Genomic DNA, 12,531 nt, shown 5'->3' on the forward strand with positions numbered 1-12,531 from the left:
ACTTTTTACCATTAAGAGTTTATCAACTGATTTGATAATGATTCGCAAAATGATAGCCAACCTAAAATATAAAGACGTGCACTGTTCAGGGGTGTAAGTCCTCATACCCGGTCTAACGTTGGGTTTTATCCTCCAATTGTCAGATTGGACGACCGATTTTTGCGAATTCTACAAGTGTAGCCAGGGGGTGGCCCAGGGGGCCCAGCCCCCCCCCCCCCCCCCCCCCTTTAGCAGCCAAAAATACAGTAAATGTATGAGACATTATCTAAAATACAGAAGGAAATGCCTTGAAAGAGCCTTTTGGGCCCCCACCTGTTAAAAATCCTGGCTACGCCGCTGGTAGGAAGGCTGTAGGAACTATACGGTGCTCAAAGCGCTCTTAGGGACGGGCCACCAGAAAAGTGAAGAGGGTTGCTGGGGTGGGGAGGTTCCAGTCGTGCATTTTTTTCTTGTCTCCAAGAGGTGCAAGATTTTTTTTTGTGAGTTTTTTTTTTCAAGTGCTATTTATGTTGAAAAAGATTAAGACAGTTATCACATTTTTTAAATACTACAGTCAATATGTAATCATTTAATCATAATATTCTTATTTAGTATTCCCAAAATCAGTGAATAGCGATTTTCGCGCGCTATGAAGCGGATTCGAATTTCGCTTCGCGGGCGAGTGTCAGAGGCAATGTCAGACGCTTTTCGGCAATACTTTAAATATATTATTATTTAAAACAATGATTTCTGATTTTATTCAACTGGGCCTCAGGTTCGATGAACAGCGGCAGGATATATTTAACCTGAAAACACAACAGAACTACCTAAAAGTGGACATGTAGTGGGCCACCTCTGAAATCTTCGTTCGTGAAGCCAAAAGAATACCTAAGTATCGTTGTTAATATAAGAAGCGTGTTACGTACCATGAAATTATACCGAAATCACTTGAACAGAAACTTAAAGTTCTTAAAACCTTTCACTTATACCAATATAGCCAAAACAAAGCATAGACAAACTTTCAAATTCTGAAAAGGGAATTGAATTTGATTGAAATTTGAATTTTCTACAGATCTTTGAAAATTTTCCTGGCCGCGCGAAAGGAGATTGAATCGAGTGAATAATTCCAAGTTTGGGCGGGAAAATCTGAAATAACGTATTTTCCTTGAAACCGTTGAAATTCAGAGACGGCAATACCACAAAATATTGGCAAATTGTTTTCTATTGCAATGCTACCCACAATAAAGCGAAGAATAATGTAAAAGTCGAGAATGGTATGCGAAAAAAGAAAATATCGTTTTGTTGTAGGTTTTAAAAACAGCGCGCGCTCGTGAGAATGTCGCCATTCTTGGTTGCGAATTGCAGCGCGCGCGCACAATGCAAAAACAATTCAAAGACCAAAAAATATCTGCTCAATTTTGCAGATTTGTTTCCTGAAGTTAAATAATCATTTGACTACCAGGTTGAGATATAAAGATGACGGTAAAAGTTGTAACCACACAACGTTCTTCAGCAATAGAAGACATGAAGACGGGAACCGGTTTAGCGCGCGCATATGTTTTCTCATGGTAATAATAATAATAACTTTATTCAAATAAATACCAATACAGGTATATTAGGATAAGATTCAAAGTAGGTTGGCTTATATGCCTATCCTCTATTCATAATATTTAATTACATCATCACAAAATTTCAGGACTAGGCTCGTAATGGAGTTATCTGTTAAGCTCATAATATACAAAAAAGGTCTTTTGGCTTTAACAGTTTGAAAGAGTTATTGATTCCAAATAGATCATTAAAAAATACTCGACGTATATCATTGACATAGTCGCATTCCATTAAGGTATGGTACTCATCCCCAATCTTATTTTTATCACATTTTTCACAAATCCTTAAATTGTTGACATGGTTGACATCTCGATCTACGTCACAAATGACTAGACCAAGACCTTTCAGTTCACGGCCTTTTTTCCGAAGGTTGACCAAAATACCTCAATATACAGATTTGAGTTATTCGCGCGAACGCGTGTTTTATAGGGTTCATAAGAATCCAATATCATTTGGAAGATGAAAATATAAAGAATTGACAAAGTCTATCAACTCTGAAAGGTTATATTGACTTTAAGAAAAATTCAAAACTCTGACTCTAGATGTCCTGTTAGCTAAGAGGTCGGTAGACAGTGGTGTACTTTTACTACTGTGGATGAAAAAATGACGTGATTGTTCCCTGTCGCAGAGATCGTTGATGAATTTTCTCCGTCGCAACCAAGATGGCGACAGTCCAGTAACACAGAAATCATTTCCTTGATTTTTGACAAGTCATGGGAACAAAGTTCGGGTTATCGGGGTTGTATTAGGCAAGGAACGAAAAAAAAAAGTCTAAAGGGAATGCGAGTTGAAGAGTTCAGGCCCGAACCCAGGATTTTTCTTGAGGGGGTGCGAAATCCGAAAAAGTGGACCTAATTTTTCCGGGGGTGCGACAAAAATAAGTTAGCATGGTGGGATTGCTACATCGTGAACAAAAGCTGACATTCTTGTCGCTTCAGCAAACTTCAGACTGTAGAAAAAAAGGCAGAAACTGCGAACTCGGCCAAGCAGCAAGAGCCCATTACTTTATCCTGATCGTTCTTTTTCACGTTTTGATTAAAATTAAAATTAAAACGATATTTTGGATATTTACAGCGATGTTTTACTATTTTAAAAATCTGAGCCTCAAATCGCAAGAACTTAAGAATATTATATCGAAATTCAGTGGAGTGTTGCTGAATTTGATGATTCAACTTGGATGATTTTGACTTCTCGCTTCCGGGTTGAACCGAGGACCCCTCGGCAATGACCATATTAGGGCAATGCTCATCCTATCTGCTCTTCCTCCTCTTGTAGTGTCATGGCGGACTTGAGCAATAGCTTGAGAATTTACGCGGCTTTCTACAAGTTCTTGGCTCTGATGTTCAACTGAACAGCTTCAAATTACTGGCAATTGATGTCCTATTCACGAACTAATGCAACTTTGGAGCAAGCTCATGAGGAGAGGTCGTAATTTGCAAAGTTCTTGTAGTCGGTTACTACTGAAGTTTTGATTCAAGAGTGATTCTGTGTGAAGAAATGTCGTACTTCAAACAGCTTGTCAGCAAGAAAAAGAGGCGGTTTCAGGAGGATGGATTTGACCTAGATCTAACTTGTATCCTTGCATCCTAACACCTTTATTATTGTGTAATTTTGTGTATAATACAGGGGTCTCTCTTTCCTGTGACACTGTTTCCTTCAGGTGGGTTCGTCACGTTACAGCCTTATAGTTTGCTGAAGCCAACCTTTAAATATGTCAGTTCACGATGTTACGACCTCTTTATTCTTACTCTAGATTGTCGTTTCTACTACGAAAACCATAACATGAGTACCCTGAACGACCTTATCTGATCTATGCCAAGTTCGAATTCCTTCGTATCTCCATCGAAGTATTTGAATTTCTTGAAGTGTTAATTTCATTAATACTCTGTATGATTCCTATTAATTCACATTGTTTGATTAATTGGTGGTTTCTAAAATTATTTATATGCTCTCCGAGTACAATTTAGTGGCAGAACCCTCTATTATCTGTTACTAACCTACATATTATTCATTTCGAACGGAATGTGATAAATAACAATACAATTTTAAAACTACTATTCAACAAGACAGTCATTTGTGTATTCGTATTTTTTGAGTGGCTCTCTATTTGACCTATGAACCTATACCAACAGTGGCTGCTTGAGGTATATGGTAAAGAAAACATGTCATAATCTTACTGTTAGTCATTAATATTGTGACTCGTTATTTAGTTCTAGACACAATTTTGCTGTAGCATGATTCGTGCGTTTCCTTAATGATCCAACATAGATATTAAGCCTAATATAGTTGCTATGGGGTTTCCATCAGAGAAGCTTGAAGGGGTATATCGCAACCACATGGATGAGGTTTACAGGTAAACTGCTGGAGATTGATAAATCCAACCATTACCCATGCTTGAATACTTGAATCATGATTTTATTTGTACATTATTGGTAATGTTCCTTGTGAAAAAAATTACTCTAACTACCAAACAAAGTAGTTACTCTAATGCCTAGTGCACACTAGCAACATAACAACATAACGACATGGGCGTGTGCACTATTTTTAGCCTGACATAACGACATGGACATAATGACATAAAAGAAAAAACATGTTTTTTTCTCTTATGTCCTTATGTCCATGCTGTTATGTCAAAGATAAGAGTGCGCGTGCCCATGTCGTTATTACCAAACAAAGCAGTTCATTGTCTGTGTTGACTGAAGGCAACATGTTATGAAATCAAACTCTTAGCAGGGCTTCTGGAATTTGGCTTTTTTCCGTGTAATCCGCGTAATCCACAAATTTCTGCGCAATCCCGCGTAATTTGGCTAAATTTTGAAAGACAAAACATTTAATTGCACAGCTGATGTGTTCTTTTAGGGTTGTTACCTCTATTTCTTGTGAAAAAAGAGATATATTCTTCGTAAGAGTGCGATATTTCGAACTGAATTTCCGAAAACAGATAAAATGACTAGGCGTTCTTTGCTAAACCGTGAAGACCTAGGACTAATAATAAAATACTTTTTTTAATTGGATGGTGGTTAGGAGCCTATGAAAACTCGCCTAAGATATTTTCACGCAAAAAATTAACCTTTTCAAGTTATTTCGTGCTTTCCTTCGGTACAAAATGTTGTTTGGGCGTAACAGTTGATATCCCGTGTAATTTAGCACGTAATTCAGTAAAGAATCACGCAAAATTTTGATTTTGAAAGAAAATGTATTGCAAAATCCCGCGTAATTTAGCGCGTAATGATTGATTTTCCGTGTAATTTAGCGCATAATTTAGCCAAGAATCCCACATAATTTTGAGTTTTTTTTCGCATAATTCCAGAAGCCCTGTCTTAGGCAAACTTCATACAGTACTTGACACATAGCCTCTATAACATTGCTATTATCTAAAAAATGTGAATTGCTTTAAAAGGGTTCACAAGTATATATTTTATATGAAAAAATTCTAAGCAATGAAATTGCTCAAGTGTTATGAAAACACCAAATTTTTGCATTAGATGGGGGGTGGTGTGCACATACCCTCTTTTTTTTATAAGAACGTCTAATTTTCAGTTGAGGCTGGGCTGGTCTTATTTTTTGGACATTTTAAGGCTGGATATGTTCTTAACGATGTTCTTAAATTTTAGTGTATATAAGAAAATAATACTCAATGAATTATTAGGAAAAGAATTACATTAATGATCAATCAATAATAAGGTTGTTACTATTAACACAATTCGATTCTGTATTTTAAAAATGCATCAGGACTAAAAAAGAAAAAAATCTCAGCCTCTGCATGTTCTTAGCATGTTCTTAAAATTTGCTAAACTCTCAGCCTGGTCGTTCTTACAAAAAAGGTTCTTATAAAAAAAAGAGTGTAATAGTCTTCTTTACATTGAAGGTGTAGTTTCTCCCTCCATATTCACTGTTTTGGAAAAAGATAATTGCAAGCATGATTAAAAGGACATTCTATGCTCAAACTTTTTGAAACGACTCTCAACAATTAGTGGTCAATATATAAATGTTTTTTAGTTTTTAGCTAATGTCCTCCTCCTCCCTTCTGTCTTGGACATCTTGATTGTTTAGGCAATAGTTGTAACATTTTTGTTGAAAAAACTGTTTCAGGTTTTTGGAACAAAAGCATAAAGACTCTTACAAAGTTTATAATCTGTAAGTATACAGAAAAAAACAATCTTATTGTATTTATCACATCTAGGATAATTTCTAGTACTGTGTATGTTCAAAAGAGTGCAGTATTCTGGCATTATGAAGTCATTCTTTATCTTATGTATATGTTGTGGTTGGAAATTTATCTTAGTTGGAAATTTTTCTCAACTGGTTGGTAATTTTACAACCAGCTGAAAATTTTCAAACCAGTGGAAATTTTTCAAATTGTGGTTATCTGTCATTCTAAAAGGGATTATATTTTGGGGGGCTCATTAATAAAACAGGGGCTTGGATTTTTAGGGGGAATTAAAAGAACAAAACACACCACTCACCTACACCTGCTCTCCTCTCCCTCTCTCTCTCCTCTCCCACCACTCTACTTTCTACACTCTTACTTATCTATTTATTCATTACCCTACTAAGTGAATTACCTGTGTCTAATTTACATTTTTTTCTTACCTTACCGTGATTCGAACCCTCAACCTTTTGCTCCGAAGTCAGTAGCCCTTACCACTTGACCACTAAGGCTTGTGACGAAAGATGAGCGATTAAATCTTGCTTTATTGTAATATTCATGACGCGCCTTACGTCACGCTTGTTATAAATGCACGCATGCGTATTAACGTGAAACAGAGACTTCAAATCTTTTCACGAGCGTAGTGCAAACTTTTGTGGATAAAAAGCAAAAAATATCACAAAAGACTAACTGTGCTGCCATTACAATAATTTACAACGTTTGAAAACATGCCAGAACCTGTATAGGGCTTAAATAGATGTTTCGTATTCTAAAATTGCGTACGTAAAAGCTCTGCGTGACTCGGACCTGGCGGCTTCGGAGGAGTCTAAAATTACGCACTTTTGTCGAACGTAACTCAAGATAGGTGCGAAAGCGAGTATTGAATGACTGACATGTAAGACTGCACAATAATTAGAGCAATAATAGTGTTCTTTTATTTCTCTTGAATAATTATTTTTTGTCCTCTTCGTGGCATCGTAATTACTCGATTTTGTGTAACATTCTCTCTTCTGAAGAAGCCGATGTTTATGAAATGTACCGCTGGAACAAGAACCTATAGAAAATGTTTTTAATTAATTAGACATTTCGATTGTGCTAAAGGTCATTACTCGGAAAATATGATAGTAATTAGTTCTCCATATCAATTGTTCTAAAAGTCATTACTAGAACGAGGAAAGTTACATTGTACTAAAAGCCATTGCGTATTGTACGAATAAAGAATGCTATTCAACTCTCATGTTCATGTTCAGAAATAATGGGATTTTCGACAAAGAAAAGGTATAAAAACAGTGAGTTTGTCATTGAACGAAACATCATCATGGCGGAGGAAGTTGTGCCGTGTGTTGACCGCGCTTTATTCCTAGAAAAGATTACGGAATTGAAGCTCCAAACCAAAAGTAAAAAATCAGAAATCAATTTTTACATTGAAGATGGTTTGTATGAAAAAGCAAAACAATTTTTAAAGCAAAAAAAGTAGCGCATTAGTGATGATCCAATAGTTCTGTCGTCTGCCGGCGAAAATACTATAAAACGGAAGAAATGGTCCTATGCCAACGGGAAGGTATGGTCAAGTGACAGGAAGGAGGTTGCTTGCAAGGCCAACATCTATGACGCATTGAAATGCGCCCAAATCAATTAATTAAATAAAAATATCTTCTAAACAGTTTTGTTACGTAAAGTTTATTTTAACAAAGTCTTACCCAACCATACCCTAACCCTAACCAAAAGATACTTGAAGTTTATTTTAACAAAGTCTTACCCAACCATTCCCTAACCCCAACATACTTATCAAAAAAGAATGCCTTGTACATTTGAGGTCTTCCAGATTTTGCACTGGTTGGAGAATTTCCAACTGGTTGTAAAATTTCTAACTAGTTGAAAAATTTCCAACTGGTTGGTAAAAATTCCAACCAAAATGAATTTCCAACCACAACATATACATGCTAACCCCTTCTCGATCTTTACACTTTAGTTGCTCTGAGAGACAATATGATCCCATGCGATTCCACAACAGAGGTAAATTACACATTATTTTGATCTGCCCTGTTATTATTAAAACAGGTATCTGTGTCATATAGATCTGTTTCTTTTTAGTTGCAACATACCCATTTGATGATCACAATGCTCCACCATTTGAGTTGATCAAGCCGTTCTGTGATGATGTCGATGAATGGCTCAAGGCAAGCAATTTGAATGTAGCTATCATTCACTGCAAAGCTGGAAAGGTGATTAAATTGATAACTTTGTTTATGTTATATGTAAGATGTTCAGATCTGGGTTGATGATTTTAGAAAGGTATTGCACAGTATACTTGCATTAACAAAAAATCTTATTTTTCTATCTACATCAGCCAAAATGGCATAGCTGTCAACTCACCCGCATTAGGCGGGTTTCACAAGTTTTTGGGCCTTATCACAAGCCTGATTTTTGTGACAATGTTCATACATTCTCTGTAATCACCTGCGTTGACTCTCTTGGTCTTTTTTCACATATTTACTGTATTCTTCAATTTTCTGTCCAAGTTGGGTTGACAGCTATGAAATGGTGATGAGTATAAATTGCATGTTCATGCTCTTAATTTAAATTTTTTCTTTTACATTTTTTCACTGACTGCAAGTTATTTGTCCCAAAAACGATTAATGCAAATATGTTAGGCTTTCCTGATCTCTTGACGTCTAGGTGCAAATGACTCTTGATACACCCTAGTCTAGTTTAGTTTATCTGTAAGTTTTCTACCTGTAGCTTGTGTCCCATTGCTGGTGGCATACTAGCTTAGAACTGTAGTATTGTCTTTGCTTCTCAAGCAAGAAAATCAGAGTATGAACTCAGGGTCCCGGATTTTTTAAAGGTGTAAAAACCTGGCTCTCTTCAGGGGCTGTAAATTTCTAAGGGGCAACATGGTAGAAGGAACATATGATTCCAATAAAGAGCATTTCAGTCTATGGATTGAATTCTTGTTGAAGTAGTATTATTCCTTTTGTTTCATTTTTATCAGGGAAGAACTGGTGTCATGATATGTGCATATCTACTCCATAATGGCCACTTTAAGGACACAAAAGAGGCAATGGAGTACTATGGCAATGCCCGGACACGCAATGCCAAAGGTGTCACTATTCCCAGTCAGCGGCGATACGTGGAGTACTATGGATACCTTTTGAGGAATGGTCTCACCTATGTCCCAACAATGGTCCTTCTCCGAGGGTTTGAGATCATAACTATACCAAATATGCAAGGGGGCAATTGCTGTAAGTTTTCTGAGAAAAAAAACATTTAAGGTCATTACACTTGCCGATTTGTTGGGCGGAGTTTGTGAGCATTCATTTGTAAATCTGATGTGACGATGAGGATTGTTTGGGCCCAGTTTTCTCTTCACAAACCAAAGCAAGATTCCAACAAATTACAGCTAGTGAATGCTCTAGAAGTCAATCAGCAAGACTAATCAGTGGGTTTAACTCCCTTAAGTATCATTGTATTGATCAACAATGGTTGATTTATGTACCACACCATATTGATTTATTATCATTCAACGTCTGACATCTTGTTCACAAGCATTAGCAACAATGATGTATTGTAATGATATCAACATCATCAGCAGCAGCTGCATCATCACTATCAATTGATACCATCTCCACTTGGCATTTGATTTCATCATGATATTATGTTTCTGTTTTGTGTGTCTCTTTCTTAGGTCCATTTTATATAATCTGGCAGTACAAAGTCAAGATTCATACATCAAAGCTGATAGAGGTTAGAGATTGGAAGCCTGTCGTTGAATACCATAAGTGTGATCAATACATGTCTCACTGAATTTTTTTTTAATTTTCAGAGCTCTAAAAAAGGAGATACAAGTATAAAGCTAGAGCTCTCTCAGCCCCTTCCCATTTGTGGGGACATCAAGGTGGAGTTTTTCCATAAGGACACATTTGGAAGAAAGGTAAACATTGTACATTGTAGATTATTTCAATATCCACTTTACTTAGAGTATACTTTATCCTAGAACACACAGGAAGTGAAAACCAGAACCATATTGAAAAAAAAGCTCACAATAATAAAATGTTGTGGCAGGTAAAAATATCAGTTGTTGTTACTTTCCTCATTATACATTTCCTCATTTTTAAGTGCAACATGCTAAGTTTAGATGCTTATTCAGGGGAGCTGCTTATTTATATTTCTTCCTCTTATTCAGGGGGCTTATTTGTGCAAGGTGATTATTCAAGCAGAATTGTCTTTTTCTCTTGAATTGGTTAATTCTCTTGGTTTTGACTGTGTTTAAAATAGCTTGATGACTAACTTGTTGCAGAGAGTTTTAGAAATAATGGTTCTACTACTTCTTCATATTTTATCCTGATATCAAAATAACTAAAATATTTTTTATGTTTTGATTTATCACAGGAGAGGATGTTCCAGTTTTGGTTTAATACCTTCTTCATCAGCACTGGTGCTAATATGACCGATAGCCGTGAAGGCGAACCCACCATACACACCTTTAAGGAGTCCAGAAACTCAGACGTCAGATGGTTTGCTATTCCTAAGCAGTTTGTTGATAAGGCTCATAAAGACAACAAATGTAAAGTCTTCTCACCAGACTTCAAGGTGAGCAATGTTTTCTGATAAAACTAAATGATTTTGTTTTAGATTGCACTTATCAACATAATGACCAATGCTTATCTAGTTTGTACAAAAACCCTCATAAATTACATTCTTTGATTGGTCAAGAGTCCATATGCTATTAGACAACACATGCACACCTGGCATCCGCATGCGCACATGCTCCAAATTGTGAAAACTAGATTGTAATATATGAAAACATAAATTGTTGTATAAAGCAAATATATCTCATTTTTTTAATTGTGTATCATGAACAACAGTTCACATCAACTGTGCATCTATTAGAGAACAAATACATGCAAATATGAGACCTTTTTGTTAAATAGAGGAGGTTTACCAGGTCTGTTGCTGAGGAAAACTCAATCTCCCATGTCCTAGTGGAAGTAACACTTTGAATACTAAAATTTTATTTGTGTACATGTTACCCAACCACAGACAAAATAATGAAGAAATGCAATGGAAATGATAACTTTTTTCACCAAAATTGTGAAAGGTGCTCTAGCCTTGAATCTCAGCAACACAGCAACTCAAGCATGGAGCACCCTTAGCTGTTCTCCATAGATTTTGTTGACTAGTCTCTCCTGGTGTCTTTTTGTCCTCATTATAAGCCTCAATCAAATATAGATATGAGTTGTCAGTGTTTGTTGTGTAATTTTTTTTCAATTCATCCCACTGTTATTTTATTTTATTTTCAGGTCAAATGCTACTTTTCAGAAACAGGAGAAAAAAAGGAAAAATCAAAGAACTCTTTGACAACTGAAGAACGTAGAAACAGGTCTCGGGGATCTGACGATAGTACCAGCTTGGACAGACTTAGCATTGATAATAATGTTGATGAAGATGATTTTTCCGATACTGATGATGAAGAGAAATGGGAAGAGGAAGGCACACTAGTTTGACAATAACAGATGGAAACTTTCTTACAATGACATTGTACATTGTACATAATGAATGCAGTGTGCTTATATAACTTGGATAGAATATAATTTTTTTCTATTCTGCAAATGGAGAACATAGTGATGATCCTAATGCAATAATGCAAATCTTTTTTAAAGGAAAACTTTTGTGTCCATCACAGGAAGTCTTTTATAGAGGCAAAATAAAGTTAAGAGTTTAGAAACACATAAAGCTTAATATTGAGCCTACCATACCATCAGGGAACAATATGTCATGGGATGGAAATTCTGCGGATGTACATATACATGTCTTTTGTACAATGTATCCAATGCATTTAGTTATTTCTAAAAGAAGATTAGTGAGCTATAGCATTAGAAGTTTGGATTATTCTTGATGGTGAAGTCTAACAAAATAATGATAATAACAATAAAATTTAACAAAAGTTTACCAGGCTTAGCACAATACGCTTCCATGTCGTACAACAAAGTAATAGTATCTAAACTTAATCCACAATGCACTAGCAATTAGCTAGCATATGAATAGGAAGTTGTATTACCAAAAATACAAACACTGTTGACACTAGAACACAGTATGCTTCTAACCATTTTGCAGATTACATTTAACTCTAATACAGCATAGAACCTAGTAACTCTGGGCTCTCTTTAAATGTTCACTAAAATAAGGGGATTTCAAGAACCCTCTTTGCCATGCCCTTTCAACTACACTTTGGGGCCCAAGGCATCCTGGTTATTGAAGTAAAGGGCCCCTCCCAAGAAAGAGTACAACCCTGTATTTGTTGCTTCATTTAAACAACTGTCTGACAGACCTTTTGTCATTTTTCGTGCACTAAAAACAATGCACAGGAACTAAAATGTTAAGGGGTATACAGAAATGCCCACTAAGATTTGTTGAGAATAAACTAGTTTGCAACAGCTAAACAACTGAAAGTATGGGAAGGTATTCTAAACCTTTATTGGTTGGCACTCTATACAGTGGTTTTCTATTTACACAAATAATGCTTCATACACTTTTTTAAAACAAGTTTTGAGCAACCTTTGGTACACATACATGTTCATACCTGTCAACCCCTGGGGGGTGGGGTATATTCTTTTTGGGTGAGGAAAGGGGCGGGAATACCCTCACAGGCTTTTGCCGTATTGAAAGCTTCGGCGAACAAATCCACTTATAGATCCCACAAGGGCGTTAAATAAATTGCTCAACACAAGGGAAATTATTGTTTTATTCTAATACAAAATAGGCAAAATGTTGATTTTCTATAGAATAAATTT

The 12,531-nt window shown here is 36.1% G+C and overlaps 1 protein-coding gene across 1 annotated transcript; it reads left to right on the forward strand.

Moving 5' to 3' along the window:
- The first annotated feature begins 2,829 nt into the window (after positions 1 to 2,829).
- Positions 2,830 to 12,180, forward strand: LOC5504087 (phosphatidylinositol 3,4,5-trisphosphate 3-phosphatase and dual-specificity protein phosphatase PTEN). The gene is made up of 10 exons (XM_048724582.1): positions 2,830 to 3,160; positions 3,856 to 3,940; positions 5,680 to 5,724; positions 7,710 to 7,753; positions 7,832 to 7,962; positions 8,733 to 8,982; positions 9,426 to 9,484; positions 9,564 to 9,671; positions 10,130 to 10,330; positions 11,041 to 12,180. Exons 1-10 carry the CDS (start codon positions 3,085 to 3,087, stop codon positions 11,242 to 11,244), a joined length of 1,203 nt encoding a protein of 400 aa, XP_048580539.1. The 5' UTR covers positions 2,830 to 3,084; the 3' UTR covers positions 11,245 to 12,180.
- The last annotated feature ends 351 nt before the right edge of the window (positions 12,181 to 12,531 follow it).

The sequence above is a fragment of the Nematostella vectensis genome, chromosome 3 (genome assembly GCF_932526225.1).
Source record: "Nematostella vectensis chromosome 3, jaNemVect1.1, whole genome shotgun sequence".
In the NCBI taxonomy this organism is placed as follows: domain Eukaryota; kingdom Metazoa; phylum Cnidaria; class Anthozoa; order Actiniaria; family Edwardsiidae; genus Nematostella; species Nematostella vectensis.